Genomic DNA, 21,423 nt, shown 5'->3' with positions numbered 1-21,423 from the left:
CAATTTTTGAACGATGCCATATTAGAATAAAATCTTACGGCATTTTACTTGGTCTCTAACTTCAGTGACAGCTTTCCCTTGTTCCTCCAATCTACAGAATCAGGAAGATCATCATCATCATCACCCTTCTGCAGCTTCTTCGTCCTACTCTCCAATTAAGTTGGAGCAGCTAGGGCATCTCTATTTCTTTCAAGTAGGTTTCCGCAAACTCCTCAGGAATCATATCAGCAAACTTGTTCAGACCCAAGCGATGCTGCGTCGGTGACTTCCTTTGGAATATGCCTGCTCCTTCAGCCACACTTGAAACACTTCTTCATCCTCCCAAGAAAACTTCTCCAACTGGGTACTGGACATAGCAAGGGAGAGATTACATGTGAAGGAAACAAGGACCAAGAAAAGAATAAATAACTTGGTCATTTGGAAAGTCATCATTCACAGAAATCAGTAACCTTGTTAATGGTTATGTCGTTCCTGTGGAGCTGCGTGACATATATGTTGAGTCCGTGATGAAGTTCTTCACCTGCCACCTCGCTGCTAGGTGAACTATTATTGATCGAATACTCACGTTTAATTCGTTTCCTATTTTTTATGCCTTTTTTTAGTTTCTCTTGAGAAAATGTTAAAAATATACTCCCACACACATTCTTTTAGACATATTTTATTAAAAATTATAAAAAGTTTGTAAATAAATCACATGTTATTTAACCATTCTCTGATTTTTTTCATAGTTTCAATAAATTTTCATTAATTCAAGAAAGTGTGTCCCAACACTAGTGTTAAAGAATGTGTTCATAGTATATCTCATTTTTCTTTCGTTAAATTATAATTTTGATTTTTTTTTATAATTTATAATTTTAATTTTTCTGTGTTTTCTTTGTGATTTTATTTTTTTCTATTTTAAAAAATTTACGATTTTGATTTAATCTTTAATTATGCATATATTTATTTTTTTATTTTTATATTTTAATTAATTAAATTATTTTTATATGGTATTTTAAGTGAATATTTTAGGTTTAGGGTTCAATTGGACTAAAATAAAAGAAGAAAAACATATGTAAAATTGAAGATTGAATGACCAAATTACATATTAAAAATTATAAAAACCCAAAATTATAATTTAAATTTTTGTTTTTAGGTCGTCCAATATCCAAACTTGTGAGTGGAGTAAGTACGCGTTATTCATTCTTGGCATATATCACCAGGATTTATTTATATGTAATTTTGTTCGCACGAGTCTCATGCCATCTTCCCATTCCAGAGGTCCCCCAACGCTGTTTTTTTTTTTTTTTTTTTTTACCAAAATGATAGAAAAACGATATTTTTGTAATGTTGATAACTGTCCAATATAAATTTACAGTACTTATGAACATTTAAGTGTAAAATTGAATTTTGCAGAGTTAATTTTTTTTATATATCTAGTTATTGTATTGAAGTTTTACTATCAAGTGAATTCAAGTTTGAATCCTCTATTTTAAATAAGAAGTAAATTTCGAAAGAATGTGTTAATGTAAAATTATTTATAAACTTTTAGCTAAAAACTTAAGCGTTAAAGGTAATTCATAACAATTTATACTGAAATTAAATAGTCATTGACATTGTCTCCATGGGTGTTCTTTTGCAAATTATTGTCTAATAAGCATATTTAAGAAAGTCAATGTAACAATTTTTTTTAAAGGACTCAATATATTATATGTCAATTGTATTGGAATTTGTTATTATAAGTTCATTTTTCTGAAGTGAGATAGTTTATACATAATTAAAATGCATAATAAACTTAACTTTTACAATTCAAATTGCTAAATAAAGATGAAGAAATATTTAAAATTCTAATAAATTAAAATTAAGATATATTTAAAATTTAAAATTATCAGTATACAAATAAAATGATTAATATATTAAAGTTAAAGTTGAATTGTTTGAATAATATTTAACTTTAATTCTTGATAAAAATGATTTTTGACTAAATTTTATTTATTTATTTATTGAACTCCGAATTAATGATGTTTCTTTTCTGTCATTGAGGCGGAAAAAAAAAACCAATTTACTTGAATGGCCGGGATTCTTCTCCTTAACGTTTATTTCTCTCTTGTATCTTTTTTCAGTCTCTAATACAAAATCAAAATTAAATAGTAAATGAGTAGAAAAAGCAAGCGCGTGGTTGCAACAGCACCTCATCACAGTGAAAAAAAGTGTAGCGACTAATAGCATTGGAGTGGAATATTTAGTGGATTATGTTGTCTTCGTCAGACACATTGTAAAATCCGAAAGTACGCAGAAAGCAAAAGAAGACGAAATACCGAACCTTTCTGTCTCTATCTCTGCTTTCCTTTGTTCTTACTCATTCATTCCGTTTTGCAACTTACCAACCACTTCCTTGTGACGTGTTTCATTCATCTCTCATGGGACTGAACTCTCTCACCAAGTGATGTTCACTCACTACTTATTTGATGATTCTATTCTATCCCATTTTTTGAGTTTTATATGGCCAATTCGCATTCTTAGTGCTACATGACCATGAAAAAAAAAACACACCTACTCTAGACACTTTATTCAATTTGGCTTGAACTGCAAATGCCTGGGATGACCATGTCCCGTGTTTCATGCTGTTATTAAATAGGTTTGTTTGATCTTTTCTTCATTACCATTTATTTATTTTCCTCTTGCACTTGAATTAGTACTCTAGTGGGAACTTAAGTTAAGCTTGTTAGTTGTTATGATATGATGATTCATCAAAGTTCTCTTGCTTTATCTGTTTAATTTATTAATTGTACGTTGTTGCCTCTGTTGTTTTTTGGTAGCAAGACTTGCAATGGTTAAATATTTGTATAATTGGCTTATTGAGAAGAGGAAAATAGGTTTTTATAGGAATCCTATCATCCCAGGCTTGAATATTTGGTTTCCTAAGCAACAAATATCAATTTTCCCGTTCCTCACTCTCAATAGACCATTACAGAATTTCTCTTTTTTTTTTGGTTAATGGTGGAGAAAATGGAAAGTTATTTCAGTCATCAATATCCTGTTATCATGAGTTCATTTTGGTTTAAAATTTTGCTCACTGGTTGCATCATTGTGCTTCTCTGATCTTGGTTCAAGTCCGGTTGAATTGAAATTTGAAACAGAGAATCTGCTGTTTAAGTTGTAATTTAAAATGTAATGATCTTGTTCCTCCACCCTCTTTTCAGATTTTCTTGATTGAATAGAACGATTCTTATACCACATCCTTTTTGTGCTGAAATTAGTAGCAGATGATATTCCCTTGATTCTTGAACTTATTATTGAGAGTGCAACATAGAAGAGTTCAGTTGAGTTGGTGTGGAACATGATGAATGAAAGGAAATTGAACATTGATGCTCCTCTTATGTCGGTGAGGCGCTCTTTTGGTACATCACCTTCCTTAACTGAAGCAAATAGAAAGATATTAGAGAAGCCACAAACACTTCCACACTACAAATCAGACACCACTTTGGATCAGGTAACAGAACCTGTTGCAGTGCCTTTCAATTGGGAGCATATCCCTGGAAGGTCAAAGGATTATGATGGATCAGAACCTCAACTTCCTACAAAGGCTTCAATTACCCCAACTCTCCCCCCTGGAAAATCCACAAATGTAGCCAAACAATCATTGGAAAAGGAACCTAATGTTGCAAATAACTTTAGGCCCCCAAGCATATCAAATTCTTTAAGTGAGAAAATAGATTGCAACAAAGAACATAAAGATGAGAAAATGAAAAAGGTGGAAGAGAATGATGACTATGATGATGATGGTGATGTTTATTCTGATGCACTTGAAACACTGTCACCTACAGAGCCTTTGTCTATGAACTGTAGTGTGAGTGATGTGAGTGGCTTAGATAATGTGGTTGCGGATATGTGTGGAGCCTCTTCTACTGATAAACAAGCTCATGATTTCATGATGAGCAGGTTTTTAACTGCAGCAAAGGCTATGACTATACAGCCTCCTCAATATGCTTCTTCTAGAAAGCAAACTGTTCTGACTGAACAACCTAGGGAATTTATCAAATTGGTTCCTGAACAAAAGAAGTCATTTGTTAGTAGACATATCACTGACATTGTACCATATACTGGTCAATGTCAAGAAGAGGAAGAAGAAGAGGAGGAAAGTGACAATGAAACTAATGATTATGCAAATAATTCAGCTAAAGGTTGCGGATTATTTCCCCGCTTATGTGTTAGAAATTCATTGTGCTTATTAAATCCAGTGCCTGGGACGAAAATGGGGAATCAGTTTCCCTTGTATTCTGCCTATGAGGTTGGAAAACCTGATAAAAGTTCTCATATTCGCTCGCATAGACCAGCTCCATCTATAAAGAAGGTAACAACTACATAACTCTTACTTTCTATTCTTGCATTTCACCCTTCAATAGTCAATTGTACCCTTCATGACATTTCTATGTGAAAATTTTGTACCAATTTCTCTCTTCATTAATATTCACAAAATTTGTATCTATTTCTCTATCTAATACCCCCCATGAAGAGAGATTGACACAATGTCACATTATAAGTACATTAAAATTCAACATTGGAAGATCCATTCCCATTTCCCACCCTTACCCTCCTTCTGAATATAAACATTTTCACCAATCATGACTTCAACTCGTTTACCACAGTCATGAATTTTTGCTGCAGGCTTGGGATGCTATTAATAAGAGCAAATCAAGCTCTAGAGCTGCATCACCAGACAAGCAGGATGTAAGAAAAAAATGGACTAGTGAATCAAGCAGGTATACCTACTCAGGTGAATTGAAGAAGCTAGGTAGGCTCTCTCCCTTTCGTCGTTCAAGAGCTGCTTCTGCTGGCGTATCTCCTTTTCAAAGTAAACCTCAACCTCCCTTTCCTGGAGCAAAGTTGCTTGGTGATTCCAAACAAGATGATAATAATCATTCTGGCAAATTGAAATTCCCGAGTAGAGGGCATTCAAGTATTCAAGAGGTGCTATCACAAGGAGCAAAAAGAAGCTATAGCTTTGGGAGCCTTACTGTTGAAAAGACATTGTACATAGATACTGCAAGTACAATAAAATCATCATGCTCTAGTTCGCATTCTTTAGGTAACACAATAGTGGTAGGAAAAGACAGAACTTTCCTACTAGATTCTTTTCGAGATATGAAGCACCTAGAAGCTTTGGAGGAGAATTTGGATTCCCAAGTGTTGAATCCTGTGGATGCCAATTCTCCAACTTTGTCTAGCATGTTACATCTCATGGCCAAAGAAGATAAAGCTGAAAGATTGGCAGCTGATCAAGAAATTAATCAAGAGTCCATGTCCTTGCAACTTGTGCCAAGTTCATTTGACAAAGATGCAGAGATAAGCAAGCAGCAAATTGTAGTGGTTGATGATTCAGGAAAAGTTGGCAATGAATATGTTCTACATCCTCTGGCCCCACCATTGCCAAAGTCACCTTCTGAATCCTGGCTTTGTCGTGCCCTGCCTCTAGTTTCTTCTAAGAATTCATTCCCACTTTCAAATCAAGGTACACATTCCCAGGCTAAAAGGCAGGGTTTTAGTAGAGCATCAAGCTATACTAAGTGGGAAACAATAGTGAAATCTTCGAATTTGAATCATGATCATGTAACCTGTTCTAAGGTAACCTTATTAATCCCTTTAGCCGTTCGTTTTTTATTTTTAGACTTCCCCAATGGTTAAGTCACAAAACCGATGAAAACTCACATTTAACTTTTCTCTACAGGAACTAGTCGTGTATAAATCTCAGCATATGAAATCATAGAGATGGAATTCGGGAATGTATATCATGTTATGGTCCAAGCTTTTTATGTCCTTTATTTTTTTTCAGGCTTATGGGATTTAGTTCTCCTTCTATTGGTTTTTGGCATGACAGCATAGGTTAGATTTTTGTTTTTTATACACTCTCATATCTTATTAGTTATTATTTTCTATTGGATTTTGTTTCCATTTGTTGGCTTCTTAATCTTGATTCTTGACATCATGTCAGTATTTTACAGAGAGGAATCGATATAATTTTTGGTGATCAATAAAAACAATGAAGCTTCTTTGAACTAGTGGTACTTTCGGTGGACTGAAAATTACAGAAGCTACCCCCAGAGAAGTGCATATGCACTACTATTGTTTGCCTTTTCACCTTGTTGGTACTTCCTGACAGCTTGCTAATTAAGGGAAACGAATCTTCTGTTTCATCATATGCAGCTAATCTTTAAGTATCGACATTTTATACATATGAATGTATATATAAACGACATTACTAATTACTGTTATTCATGCATAATTTTTTCTTCTTTTATATACATTATTACAAACAGAAATTCTTCTTGAGATTTTTGTCTGTCTTTTTCTTTCACTTACATAAATTTATGTTCAACAGTCCAAGTATGAAAATCAAACTAATTTCCGATTTAGGGTGCAATAGCACTTATTCAATGGGAATTTATTCATAAGCTTGATTATTATAATAAGTTACAAAAAGAAAAAACTATAGAAATGTCATAAACCACTTTTCTAAGGTAAAAAAATTAAGCTTCATATGAGCTCTTCATGATCCTACTAGTAAACCTAGCACATCATATACACGAGTAGAGATCCTCTTCAATTACTGGAAATCTCTAGTAGAAGAGAAGACTAACCCCATACGCACCACTCCCCTTTGCAAAAGGCAAGATGACATGTAGCATAGATAGGCAATATACCCACTATACATGCATGCCAAGTTATGTGTAATAAAATTGACTTTTTTTTCTTTTTTTTTTATCAAAATAAGTTATCTTGCAAAACTAATTATCAAAATAAATTACTTACCTGTCATGTTTTATCACGAAGAATGTAAGAGGTGTCACCCAAGGTGACATCTTGTGTTTTTTTTTTTTTGTCTTATAACAAAAGACGTCATCTTAATAAGTATTAGTCTTATGAAGTATTTAGTGTCGATTTAAGCAACACAAATTGAATGAAAATGTGACTAGGGATTTAGTCATTAAACTGGTAATTTAACAACTCTAAATACCTAACAAGGATGATACATTTTAGGATAACACTTCTTGTATTTTACATAACAAAAATCACCTATGACAAATAAATAGTTTAATAAAAACACCTATTTTAATAATTAATTTTGTGAAATAACCTATCTTCGTAAAAGAGTTGATAAAATTCGTTGAGGTTTCTTGAAACTTTATCTGAATTAAAGATTCAATTGGTTTCTCTATAGCATGAACAGTTACTGTGCTATAGAATTTATAATTAAGAAAAAATATTTTTTATCTACCAAAATGTAGAGTATTATTTTAAAAACGAAATAAATATACAAACAAATTCTAAAACAATTTGGGGGGAGAGGAGCACCGCGCATCCTGATCAGCAGATACAGTTCTTAAACAAAATTCAACTGAATTCTTGGATGATCGACTTTGGAATAGAAAGTGAGAAAGGGATTCACATTCACTGGTTCTTCTATACTTTGTTAAAGAGAGAGTGTGAGAGAGAGAAGAAACAATTCAAGTACTCTTTTATATAGCTGCTTCAAAACTTAACTTTAACTACACAACTAGTGATATTCAACAAACCAAAAACACAATCGCTAGTAAGGAAAAAATCCACGCTCATCATAAAACTCGTGTGTGCAACTCAATTTCTTTTCTAACACATAGCTACTAAATCCATGCATTTTCCAACATAAATCTTCTTCTCTGTAGGTGCAGAAGTACTACTGGAGCTCTTGCAGTAAGGCCTGATCGCCATACTCTCAGTGTTGTTGAACTACGTATCCATTGCATGTACATACACAAAAGGTTAACGCCTGAACATGATGAAATATGTGTTATTTTCCTTCACTCTCTTTTATTTTACTTTGTGCCTTATCAAATCAAATACTAGCACACAAAAAATCTATCTGTTGAAAACTCACTCGTAATCACGACCACCACATTCATTTTACACTCAAATCCGATTTAATTATTATTATTATTTTGGGTGTGAGGAGAAACCCTATGTACTGGCAAGCCCATAATTTAGCGTTTTAGCGACATATAATTGTGTAACTTAATTCGTTTTAGTATCGATATATCTTCACTCAGACTATATGAATGGCTGGGTTGTGTGGTATTTGCATAATACATTGACATGGTTATAAGTTCTATGAAAGTGAAAGTTTCGTGTTGATTTCTTGGGTTTCTCTGCAATGATCAGTCTTGCCATCATTGTTGCCATCTCTCTGACTTAAACTCAGTCGCAAATCAGGCGCCCATTGGTTCTCTTTCTGCAATTTTTCTTGATTCGACTGCATTTGGTGAAAAAATAAATAAAAATTCTATCAATGGTGAAAAAGGTAAAAAAAGAAAAAGAAGTTCAATACATTAACAGTACTTATGCGAATATGATGAAGATTTTTTTTAATATATCTCACTACTAAAAATCAATGAATTAGTGATCGAATTTAGTAATGAAAAATTTCTTTTTTATTATATGTTAGTGATGGATTTTTTTTTAAATTACACATAAATTGTTCTATCAGTAATTTTAATTTTTCTAAGTGTCTAGTTTTTATTTATTTTTTATTTTAAAAAGTATAAAAAAATATGCTTTTAATTCTTGAAAAGGATTGAAAATGTAATAGTTTAATTTTATTAAATATAAAGACTAAAAATAAATTAAATTTAAATGAAAAAATGGCATATTTTCAAGCACCAAAATATATTTAAGCCAAAAAAAAAGAACATACAAATCTTAGTTTCTTAAGTCTTAATATTGTTACCTTAATCCGAAATGGAGGCTCAAATTCTAGCTTGAAACTGTTGGAATAGTTGCGATGCTCGTCGGAGTTTGATAGATGCTCCTTGATTCTTGTGTTGTTTCCAAAGTTCAACTCACTTGGTCTAAGCAGAGATGCTGCAGTGGTGCCAAATTGATGTACAACAGGTTGTGACACAGCATTAGAAGTAATATTGGCAGGCAACCTTTTCTTCCAGTGATGGTTGTTCATAATATCTAAGGGAGGCCACTTTTTCTCTTCAAGAAACTGGCTTGGTCTCATGGGTGCAATGCTGGTGGCATCCATTAGGTTAATTTGGTTTGAAGATAATGATCTTCCTTGCGTTTGTAAGGCAGTTGAGGAGACAACTTCGTTGCTAAAGTAACTTGGTCTTCTAAAAGGTTGATGATTATTGAAGTACCATTGTTGGCGCCTAGTGATAGATAGGTATATATATTGCAAATATAGATTAATTAGATTGCAAAACCATGGAAAATATTGGGAATAAAATCAATTAAAACGTGCATGCATAGCTATACCTTGAATCGATGGCTTTTGTATGTGAATGTGATAGGGAGCAGGGATGCATGAGACCATGGAAATAACTGTGGTCGTTGTAATCACTTGCTAGAATAATTCCTCCATTTCCCATCTTAAAATGTTGACGAGGATTCATGGACTGATGGGCTACATGAGAAATACGACCAAGTTCATGGGTTGATTTGTATGTTTGACCTAATACTGCAAAGAGAATATGGATGAATATATAGTAAAAAAAAAAAGGTAAAATAAAGTAATCCCAACCTTAATTATGTCCTCTTAGAAGAAAAGTTTTTAGTTTTTCGGAAATCATATATTAAATAATTTAATTTCTCATATGTATTTTTTAAAAAATAACATTCTTAAAAAAAATGTTTCTTAAAAATATTTTTTAATCAATTATTCATGAAAAAATTTCATGTAAAAGGTGAGAGTTTTATTTTTTCTTAAGTTTAATTTTTTTCTTTTATTACAATAAAAAATATATTATTCTTTATTAAATTATATAATATAATAAGTAATTAAAATAATCAATAAAAATATATAATTCTTTGATTCTTACAAAATTTATCTAATAATTTCTAATTTCTAATTTCTAATGACTAATCAAATAAATTATAATTTTTTTATCAGCAAACATAATTTTCATTCATAAAAATTGTGATTTGAAGCATACCAAATGCCCCGCATGAGTTTTACCGTTTAATTAAGTATTTTTCTTACATATTTTTTTATAATAAGATTTGACTGAGAACGAGCTGAGTACAAAAGATACTGAACCCATAGTGATAAGACCTATAACTACAACGTGACTAAGTTTAACAATACAAAACATTCTATAGGATCTATATACAAATAACTGAAATAAGAAAAAAGATAGCCATGACCCCCTCTTGGCAGAGACTCAAGATCAAGACTAGGTCCGAATTTTAATCCGGTCTGTTATAGAAACAAATTAAATCAAAATGACCATGAATAATCTTAATTAAATAATGTTATAGAGTAACAATCATTATGGTTAAACCACAAAATACTAAACCAGCAACCGTCCAGCTTAATTTTTCTTTCCTCTCTCAACAGGCTACATTACAATGATCAATGGTTTTAGATGAAAGCACAAGACTAAGACACCATTGATGGATTATCTTGAGTTTAAAGTTACTTTAAAGTTGAAATTTTAATTTCAAGTAAAAAATGTTTAATAATTATATGAATTTTCAAGCATGAAAGTTACTTATTATTTATGATTTCTTCTATATGATGCTTTTGAATCTTAAAATCTGAAATAATAATAATTATAAAAAAGAAACAGACGACATCAAAATGTCTTAAAACTAGTTTTTCTCAAAATTTTATATTTTTCTTCATTAAAATGCTATATTTTTTTCTTAAAATTTTGTTTGATTCAACCTCTCTTTTTAAGAAAAAAGAGAGACCCAAAAATAAGTTGGCCAAATTACTTAAAATCACTCCATTTGATTGGTTTCCTTTGAATAGTTTTCTTAAACTTCTTAAAAGCGGTAAAAAAAAAAGCATTTTTAAAAAACATTGTTTCTTATAGTTAAATTATCATATTATGAAAAAAAAACTAGATATTAATGAAAAGAAGTTAATTATTTGCCTCTCTAAGTATAACACTTGTCATTCTCATAGTTATTCTAAGCTAATCAATTGTTCCATTCTCTATATCTTGGGTGTTATTATAACATTTTCAGTGTGAGTTGTGAACTTTGCATCCGGCATTATAGGAGAGGAAACTATATCTTACAAAATATGTAAGAGATATATCAAAGGATCATACTAATTAAGCTGTATTCCTATCTTATTGTACACAAAAAAGGATTCATCTGCTTTAGAACGCTTTGCAAGATTTAAAATAGTTCTCACCTTGCCCAGCCTCGTCTAGTTTCTTGCTTCGATACATCTGAAAGGAAAATTGCATAACAATGAATTTATTTATGTCAATAAAACATCAATTAATTTTCAAGGGGAAAAAAATATAATATCAAACCCGCAATTTTGTTGGTACCTGCAAGTGACTCTTGACATGAGCAATGCTGAGGCCTCTCACATTCATTAGCTGAAGCACCAATTTGGGTGTTGCTCCTACACCAATTGAGGCAAAGATTTCAGCCAAACATTTTAGGGCAAATAATAGGCTTTTTTTACTAACTAAAATTTCTTAAGAGAGAATACAAGGGTACTGTAACTGGAACACAAAACTCTAGTAATATCATATTAAAAGGCTAAATAAAGACAAACTTTATGATCAATACATTAATAAAATAAAATAAAAACAATGAACTCTACATGTCTTTAACCTTGAGTCCACTAACAATATTATATGAGTTTAATAAACATTTATAAAATAATTTTATTCTATCATTTTATAAAATTATTGTTAATATCTTAATTATTATAAAAGTTAATAAACATGATACTTATGACAAAATGATAATATCAATATTTATATTATAAGTGCTTAGCATATTTTTTCATTGTATATAGTAAGTATTTCTTTAATCCATGTCTCACTTACTTTCTTGACCTCCAAGCCTTTCAACAGCATGCACAAAGGATAGATGAAGTTCAGGTGTCCACCGAAGCCGAGGCATTTTTGATCTAACATATTGTCTCACGCCACCTCTCCGTTCATTACTTCCTTCCTTTGTCATGCTGCTACTTTTATTAGTTGAAGTACCTTCTTCCCTTGCTTCCTCGAATCCCTTATCATCGTTGTCATTGTTATCTTTGCTACTAGCTTCTTCATTCAAATCAAAGGATGAGCATTTCTGGGATGATCCCATTGAAGAGTCATCATCAGCATGTTCACTCCTCTCATATTCATCTGACATATTTATTTGTTGTTTTGCTCGATCAGGATCACCTCCAACTTCAATTCTTTATTAATGTGTACAAATTATGAATGGCATTTCATGTCTGAAACAAACACGACATTAATATATATTTAAATGTGCAGATCAAAGTTGGCAAAATAAACAATATAAGGGAATAGTGATTTAAGGAAGAGTTTGTGAGAACAGGCTGTAATTTCTCTGCAACAATTACGAAGCTTTAAAACTCAATGGTAAAGTAATAGTAACTATCTAGATTACAAGAAGTTGTACCAAAGAAAATTACTAAGCAATGAACAGTGAGAAGTTATGACACAAAGAGCAGTAGTAGGTCAAATTGAAGAATTATAGTATAAAAGTGCAACCAACTTCTCTACCGAGAAAATGTGAATAAAATTTATGAGGGATGTGTTAAGTACTCAGATCTACTTATTCAAGTGGAAAGGAATTAACTGAAGTGGTAGACGAGGAAATTCATTACTACTAAAAAGATGGAAATTATATGAACAAACGCTTTACTTTAGTTAGGTCATGCCATTTCCTACTCCGGAAATATAACAAGAAATATATTGTTTTAATTTAATCACTGAAATAATAAATTTCAAAAGGCTCGTAAAGGGTTCGAGAGATTTACAAATTAAACACACTCACATGATCATGTTCATGAACTCACACGCATATTCATGTGTAAATCGTAGGTAGTGAATAAGGAAACTAGGATATATCGTAAGGGAGAGAGAGAGAGAGAGAGAGAAATTGTCCATTCAGCGTTAACTAACATTTTATAATCAATTTTCTTGTCTTTTTATCTGTACAAATGCTTTATGATATCTTGTGTAAAATGGGATTTCAGGACAAGAACAAGGTGCGCTGACACTTGTATCTTCAATTTTAATTATGGTTCTTTCTCTAAATATTAGAAAAACATGTATGATGAAGAAAAAGGGTTAATTACTTTGCCGCAAACCTATGAAAGATATATTAAAAAACAAAGTCAGTTCATCACCATGAACAAAACACATCTCGGGTAGGGAGATGCAGTTCAGAAGAAAGTATCCGGTGCTTAAAATTTTTCTTTGAATGAAAAAACTTAGGAATTGATTAAGAAATTAATCCTCAATAGGTTGTGTATGAATAAATTTCAAGTGTTTTCGGGAAGTAAAATATTGGAGAGAAAGCATTTTATATGTAATCATAAGAAAAACAAAGAGAAAATAATAGTATTCATGATTCAAAGTACACACCACAAAAAGGAGACGGGGACAAAACCCATGAAAACGGTGAATTGTTTAAACTGGTATCGTTGATGGTTTGTCCAAGAAATTAACAAAAGAAAAAAAAAATAAAGACAAAATACTTTGATCTTGAGTGTTTCACCTTTTTCCCTAAAGTACCAACCATTCACGATGATGATGTGCCTCTATCCTTTCTCTTCCAATGAGCCTATTCACGATGATGATGTGCCTCTTTTCTTTCTCTTCCAATGACCCTATTCACGATGATGTGCCTCTTTTCTTTCTTTTCCAAGCCTATTGATCATAGATGCAACACTGCATATATATATATATATACAACCATATCTTTCTTCACTTAGTCACCTATGGAGAACCTTCGTGGCCTTATTGTTATAAAACTTTAAAGAACATAACTCATGGACAGATTGCGCTGGATTTAGTCTTGGATGATGCTGTGTTCTTTGACATGCTTGGAAGGGGAAAAAGAGAAAGAGAAAGAGAGAGAGAGAGAGGATATACGGTCTTAGATTTGGGATGTCTTTGGCATATCATTCAGCAGAAGAATTAGAGTCATAAGTTTAAGATATTAGATAGGCTTTTATGGTACGAAAGGAAAAGAAAGAAAGAAAGAAAAGAAAAGAAAAAAAAGGAAATTGAGAATCAACAATATTCGGACAGACTACTTGTTCTCCTTAAATTGTAATAAACCTACATAATAGATACAGATGTTGCTGGTCCCTTTTGCACTTAATTCCTACCCTTTTCTCCTCTAACCTTTTTTTTTCTCCGTCCCCTCTTGACAGTTGTAAAAATCAATCTACCTCTCTGTCTGTCTCTACTCTCTAACTAGCTAGCTCGTGATTATCTTAATTGTTTGACCTGTGCTAGGGACTCACTTTGATGTTAATTATGATATTTGCTCTCTATTTTTTGTGATTTTATTTTATACCTCACTTTTATGAGTGAAAAAAATAGAAAGCAGGGCAATGTTTTTTTCTCTCTTTTTTCACGTACAAAATTGTAAAATATGAGTTTCGAAAATGTGATATATGAATAATATTACTACTGTTCGTTTTAATTGACCATGCTAGCTCCATATTCTTAATATAGCTGCCTGTATGCTGTGGACCCCATTTTTAATCCACCTTTCATTTTCTTCCCACCTAATCTAAGACTTTGTTCCCATTTCAATACTACTGTTTTTCTGTCCCAATAATGCGTGCATTTCTCAGTCGCTTCTCTCGTATACTATATTTTTAAAATATCTCTTCTTTTAATAATATACCATATGTTTCCACAGACTTCTTTGCTCTGTATGTTTAACTGTGACGTCTTATTTTTGGTATGCTTTGTAGAATATTAGCGATTGGACAACCTTAATTAATATAAGGCAGTAATGTAATAGGGGTGTGTGCTTTTAAAAATATAGTCAATTTTGGTGGGAAATGTGCAAAAATATAAATAACGACATGTATAATTTAGTTTTTGAGGCATTTTCAACGGTAACTGGTGGCTAAATGTGCATTTCATGATTGAATAATTGACAATTGTAATTTACTTTTCTAATTAAGTGCATGCATGAGCTATATGATTGGAATCTTGACTCTGACTTTGAAGACTTCCATTCGTGGAAATGGAGAGGAAAAGACAATAGGTATTTCTCAATTTACTCAATATTGAATTGAAATAAGGAAGTCCAAAGTCCAAGCATTATATTATAATCAAAATAAATTAATACTGTAACTGAACATAGCAATAGCCGAGGTATTTTAACCATTAAGATCTCACTTTTTAACCAATATAGTAATTTACTTCTGTTGAGAGAATCTGTAGGAAAAAGATGATTTGTTAGCAAAATGTTTGACAATTGAGCTTTCTTCTAAAGGAAATCTAGAAGCTGGGAGGGGAAGTTGAAATTTATATCAACTTTATTGACTTCTGATGCACCCAACTCTTTTAATTTGTTGAATACCGCAACCATATATGTGGTTTAACTTAGTGATGTCTTTGTCAACTCCAGATATTATTACTATTAACACCAATTTTCCTACTGCAGGTTTTTTGTTAAATGATGAAAATTGCTCTAACTTTCAGGTGATCAAAACCCGTCATCAGGTACAACTCAAAAAGTGAGATTGCAAATTCTGGTTTATCTATCCTCTGACAAGTAATTAATAGTTAATAATATATATACATATATACACACACATGACACATACTCACAGAAATAAAGAGAGTATGCTATATTAACCTTTTTTTATAACATTATATTTTTTCTTTTCTTTTTTTATCATATTAATTATCTTATGATACACTTATTCTTTTATATTATATATTTTCTTTGTTCTTAATTATAAGATTTTTAAAAAATATTTATTTATTTTTATAACATCTTTTTTCTAATTTTTAGGTATATTAATTATTATTTTCTTATATATTTTTACTTAATTATTTTTTCTCCAAATATTTATAAGAAATAATTAAATAGATAGACATATAAGAAAAATATAATTTTGAAATGATAATACAAATAATTAATAAATTTAATGTGACTGACTAAATTAATTACTAAATTAATTATTTTTCTTAAAAAACATGAATTAATTAAAAATCTTATAATTAAAGACAAAGAGAATATTATTTGTATATTTTTTTTTTCAAAAAAAAGTGCAAATACTATTTGTCAGTATATTTGGACCCGGTCGATCAAGTAATTGTTTCAATTTTGTATTGATTGCTCCTATTATATATATCACGTGCTCCATTTTTATACATACATACATACATTATGTTTTTTGAGACACTCTTTATTATTAACCGAGATTTATTACTAAAAGTATAGAAATCACAAGTAAAATTCATGAGAAAGTAAAATTCACATAATCCTCATATATATTTGTTAATAAATTTCAAATAATAGAAAAATCATTTAAAAAAATATGTTGTTACATTTTGTAATGCAACAATGTTTAACATATAGTTGATAAAAAAAGCCTCAAACATATTATTGATTTAATTCTTGGTAACATATATCGAAAATGTTATATATTTTGTATTGAGAGTCACAATTAAAGTCATTTCAATAACCTCTACATTTCAAAAAAATTAATCTTCGGTAATGAGGTAAGATAAAAAAAACTAAGAAAAACACATTATACTATTAATTATTCACCAAATTCAATGCACAAGTAATCGAGGGAGGCAGGTCTGAAGTTTGGTACATGAAAAAAATGAGGGATGGCAGGGTCTGAAATCCGAAACCAAACATGTCTCTCCCATAAGATGTGCTGATCATAAGGGCACAAATTTTGGTCATTTTCCCACTTTGGGTTGTTTTTGTCCCAAAACGACAAAGAGGACCTGTAGATTGGGGCAACGTTGGAATCAGCCGAGAAATTAGGTTTTGCTAGATGGCGCCAAACTCCAAAGCTCGTTTTGCGTGGCATGTGCATATATATATATATATATATATATATATATATATATATATATATATATATATACACATTTCAAGCCCAGTGCTCGATCACAGAATTAAAGAAAAGGGTTTGGCAGAGACAAGATTACGTGGAGAGGAAGGGAAAATAGGAGAGCCTATATCAATAGAGATTAAGAAATTTAAGAGAATAGAATTGGTTTTGTCCTCACGTTTGCATGAGAGTTGACATTTCACGATATATTAATTAAACTGCATAAGAATCTTTCAAAGAATTAGGCGTATTTTTATATTATTTCATGGATGACGACGTCCAACCTAGCAATACATTATTATATATACTGACATACCTCAGCGATCTACAACTATAAAATACTACAAGATATTAAGCATTTCTTGATTGACCCATAAAGGAGAATCATGTCTTATAACAAGCACCGGAAAAGAGTTTTATATCAACAATTAATAATGTGCCAAGGTATATTATCCCTCTTGTGCCCTTGTCCTTTCGTGATTTTTGGTAAACGTTACTTATCTATATTTTTGTTGGTCTTGACAAAAAATTTAAAGAAAAAATTTCAAACGTACTGGTTGCGTAATAATTATTATGAATATAATGAGTGAGAAATCATTATCACCACGGATTAGTTTGATTTTTGACTCTTGGGACTCACGTAGGATGTTGCATGTTGCTGTTAGTATTGAATTGAAATTGAGAATCCATCATTGAACGAGGAATGAATGTACGGCCAAAGTAATATCATTATTATAATGCTAAATTTATAGTTTACAAATGATTAACTGCTGATCCATTTGGAAACCATAAGATTGGTTAAAGCACATTACACACAGTAACTATACGTATTTTGAATAAAAGTTTTTTTTAACAAGTGTAGTTAATTATATGGCACTAGTTAAAAAGCTAATTAAAAAATATTCACTCCTTCAATAATTTTTATTTTTTTTTAATTTTTAATTTTTTGCCCGTATCCATAAAAAAACTTGATACAAGAAAAACTTGTTAAAATCAAATCATTAGATTAGTCTTTCTAATTAATAATATTTGTAATTAATAAATAAATGAAGAAAGTACTAGATATTTGTATATTTTTTAGATATTAAATGTATTTTTTTATCTTTTATTAAACATTAGGCGAAATTTTAAGAATATATTTCAGAAAAATATAAAAAAGAACTCCATTAATGTTACATTAATTTACATTGGCCAGTTTTTTCTCTCCTTAAAAGCATGTGTTTCAATAGATCCAACTATAGAGTTGCTATAACTTGTAAGTATGGGCTGCATGGCAAGTAACTGCAATTATGGCGTCCCTCGGAATTTCAAGCACATGCCAAAGGAAAAAAATACGAAGAAATATCCAGGAATTTTTATCAACGTTATCTATTATATATTTACGTTAAGTATTAGTCTCATCTCTTTTTTTTTTTATCTAAATATATAATCATTATTTAAAGGAAGCCATCAATAAAAGTGAGGTATGCTTTAACTTTCAACTTGTGATTTTCTAAGTTACTACTACTAGGGCATTTATTTTGTAGGCAAATTCTAAGGTAGACTAAGTGATCCGCCAGTGGATCATGAGTTTTTATCAGTTAAAAGTCAATTTTATCCTTAAGAAAAACCTAATTACCACATTCATGTTCCTGGAATCTTTGTCGCTCCTCAACAATAGCCTACCTTCCTCCCTTCCTTATCCATCATCTGTCCTCGCCGGCGTTCGTGGCTGTCGGTGTTTTTCACATCGTCTCTCCTTGTGTTGTCTTCTTCCCACAAACTTCCCATCTTCACTTTTCACTAGATCTGACGATAGTTTCAAGTTTATTACCATTCTACAGAAGAAGCTTTGCGATCACGGCCCCTCCATGTTAGTGCAAACGTTCATTAACCAAGGGAGGAAGGGATTCTGATTGAGGAACAAGTTAGGGCTTTTCAGAAACTCTTGGTTGCGGGTTTGATTATGATGAGAGCACAAAGGAGAATGCTAAGAGTTGTTGAAATTGTTACAAAACAGAATGGGATGCACTGACTCATCATTGTTGAAATTGTTTTCTGTATTGATCATTTTATTGAAATAGAATTTTATCCTTGAAAGCTTTTCAATGGCTGTATCAAGAAAAGAAGATTGATGGAGAGGGTGAAGAGAGCTGGGCGTGAATAAAATTAACGATCTACAGGACACACATGGTATCATATGCAAAAAAATTTATCTCATAACACTTGCCAATTAATTTTCGGTGGAGTTTCTCCGATGTTGGGGTTGGGAAGACGTAAAGAAGATAAGAATAAAATTATCATTTTCTTTTTTCTTTTTATTTATTAAAAGAATATCTATTTTTAATCTAAACCATTGGAATATTTTAATGATAAATCTAAGGGCTAATATTAGTGGTTCACCCGTGGACCACTTGATATACTTCTCCACCCTAAAATTCGCCAATTTTATAAAGAAAACGTGCGTATTATTTTTTACTAAAAAAATAGTTGGATTTAAGATGCACAAGGTCCATATAAAGAATATGCCTTTAAGATTATTAATAATTTACTGTCTTGGAATTTAATTTCTTCTTTTTTTTTTAAATCATATATCACAAAAACATCTTATAAAATAAAATGGTGAAGAGTTTACTGGTGTTCAAGCATGTGCATCTCATTTTTTTAATCTTTGGAATTCATTCGCTTAATTAGCCTCTCTATTTTGCATGAATAAATTGTTAATTATATATTGTTATTTCTGAAAATGCATGAATTATACAGACATTTATAAATAGAGATGCTTAATTACTTCTCTATTTTGCATTTATAAGTGATATACATATTAACATGATCTAAAAGGTTTTTTACACAATTATTTAATAATAAATTATTATATATAATAAAATTTTTGTTAACTTTTATAATAATTATCTTAAAATTCATATGAAAAATAATTTATGATTGGTTGAAATTGTATCTAGGATAATTGTCCAAATTATGAGTGAACTAGGATAAAATATTTAGGATAAATGATCAATTTGATCGTTGAAAGTGTAAAGCAATAATAATTTATTGGTTGAAAGAATAAAAAATTTGATTTAATCCATGAATATATAAAAAATATGATAATTATGTCTTTTCATTAAGTTTTATGGAACCATTTAATTATTAAATTATAATATTTAATGACTAACTTCACATTAAGTTATAATTATTAAAATTTATTTGGACATTAGATTAATTTAACTTTAAAATATATGATAAAATATAATTATTAGAATTTTTATATATTCAAGGAATAAATCTTTTATAGACCAATTTGTTATCACTTTATATTTTTAGATCAAAAAAGTAACTATTTACCCAAATATCTATTTCCATCTTTCTGATTTGCATTAACAAACAAGTTTTTGAAAATCTAGAACATTAATTTTTAGAAAAGGGAAATTGATAAACAACAATCACTAGTCCTCAGAATAAACCAGTTCTTTTCAAAATACCAATTAGGAATAAAGTTGAGTTTTTCATAAACATGCATCTAAACTTTAATTTTCAAATATATACATCAAGACATATTCAAAAATAAAAAGTTTCTAATTTATTCATAAAGCTAAGACATTGGAGCTTTCTGAGCACCATAGTGGAATCAGAAAGGTTTGTAGATAGAAATAAAATTTTAAAAAGCACAATTCAAACCTGTTATGTTATTTTTCTCACTTAATTTCAACTCCTAATTTTGTATAGTTTGTATTTGTAACACCTATATAGAGGCAAAACATTTTTGGACCCATCCTATTTTCTTACCTATATAGAAAATTCTTAGGATCGTAATCAGAGATGCTAATTATGGTGATTACTAAAAAAATTACTTTAAAACAATGTTTTTTTTTATATATATAACTTGTGAGTTTTATATCCGTCAACCAAGTGTCCTAGGTTTCATAAAGACAAATGAAATCCACCAATTATCAAAAAGTACAAAAATCACAATTGTTATTTTTAAAGTATTGGAAGTAGGAACACATTTTACCTTATAAATTATGTAAAACAGATTTTTTCCGCAAATAACATTTAAATAAAATTTTAAAATGGAATTATTTTAAAAAAATTTATGATACAAGGCACATGTTAGTGGTCAAGTATGAGAAATTGTATATGATGTACAATTTTTTTTTTAACCCTTAAATTAATCTTACTAAAAAATTATTATGATGCATTTTCCACACCATATACCATTTCATACCTTGATCCTCTTCCATATTCTTCTCTCCCCTCCTCCGTTGTCCCCCTCGCCCTTGTCCCTCTCCTAGTTTCTTCCCTATTTCCTCAAGAACTAAACTAGATGACCTGCATGATTGATAGAGATGTACACTTCGACTAAATTACTTCACACTATCAATGAAGCATTTTAGATGCTCTTCCAAGTTCTAAGGATTAACCACATTTCCCAATGTTTAAACCCTAACGTAACATATAAATGGATGATCAAACTAAGTACATGGAAATAAACACAGGAAGGACCAATGAAACTAGCAATAATATTAAATAAATAGTAAAAGTTTTTACATCAAGAGAGTTTGGTGGAAAATTCCCCAACAATGGATTGTTTAGCCCTTCATGGTCAT

The 21,423-nt window shown here is 30.6% G+C and overlaps 2 protein-coding genes across 6 annotated transcripts; one reads left to right on the top strand and one right to left on the bottom strand.

Moving 5' to 3' along the window:
• Nucleotides 1-2,277: 2,277 nt before the first annotated feature.
• Nucleotides 2,278-6,309, top strand: LOC114412943. 5 transcript variants are annotated; one of them, XR_003666848.1, is made up of 5 exons: nucleotides 2,278-2,617; nucleotides 3,240-4,333; nucleotides 4,648-5,604; nucleotides 5,708-5,862; nucleotides 5,982-6,309. XR_003666848.1 is itself a non-coding variant. In XM_028377062.1 (5 exons), the coding sequence occupies exons 2-4, from the start codon at nucleotides 3,320-3,322 to the stop codon at nucleotides 5,825-5,827; spliced, it is 1,986 nt and encodes a 661-aa protein (XP_028232863.1). In that variant the 5' UTR covers nucleotides 2,278-2,617; nucleotides 3,183-3,319; the 3' UTR covers nucleotides 5,828-5,862; nucleotides 5,982-6,309. The 5 variants fall into 5 exon arrangements, 2 of the variants coding, with proteins under 2 accessions (XP_028232863.1, XP_028232864.1); XR_003666846.1 differs by having other exon boundaries at nucleotides 3,183-4,333; XR_003666847.1 differs by having other exon boundaries at nucleotides 3,183-4,333; nucleotides 5,972-6,309.
• Nucleotides 6,310-7,918: 1,609 nt separating this feature from the next.
• Nucleotides 7,919-14,173, bottom strand: LOC114412942 (two-component response regulator ORR24-like). The gene is made up of 7 exons (XM_028377061.1): nucleotides 13,510-14,173; nucleotides 11,817-12,217; nucleotides 11,307-11,383; nucleotides 11,165-11,201; nucleotides 9,277-9,478; nucleotides 8,741-9,170; nucleotides 7,919-8,266 (listed from the first exon to the last, which is right to left on the bottom strand). The coding sequence occupies exons 2-7, from the start codon at nucleotides 12,130-12,132 to the stop codon at nucleotides 8,123-8,125; spliced, it is 1,206 nt and encodes a 401-aa protein (XP_028232862.1). The 5' UTR covers nucleotides 12,133-12,217; nucleotides 13,510-14,173; the 3' UTR covers nucleotides 7,919-8,122.
• Between the last annotated feature and the right edge of the window lie 7,250 nt (nucleotides 14,174-21,423).

This window comes from Glycine soja, chromosome 5, assembly GCF_004193775.1.
Source record: "Glycine soja cultivar W05 chromosome 5, ASM419377v2, whole genome shotgun sequence".
Classification (NCBI taxonomy): domain Eukaryota; kingdom Viridiplantae; phylum Streptophyta; class Magnoliopsida; order Fabales; family Fabaceae; genus Glycine; species Glycine soja.
This window is presented reverse-complemented; position numbering and strand designations above follow the sequence as displayed.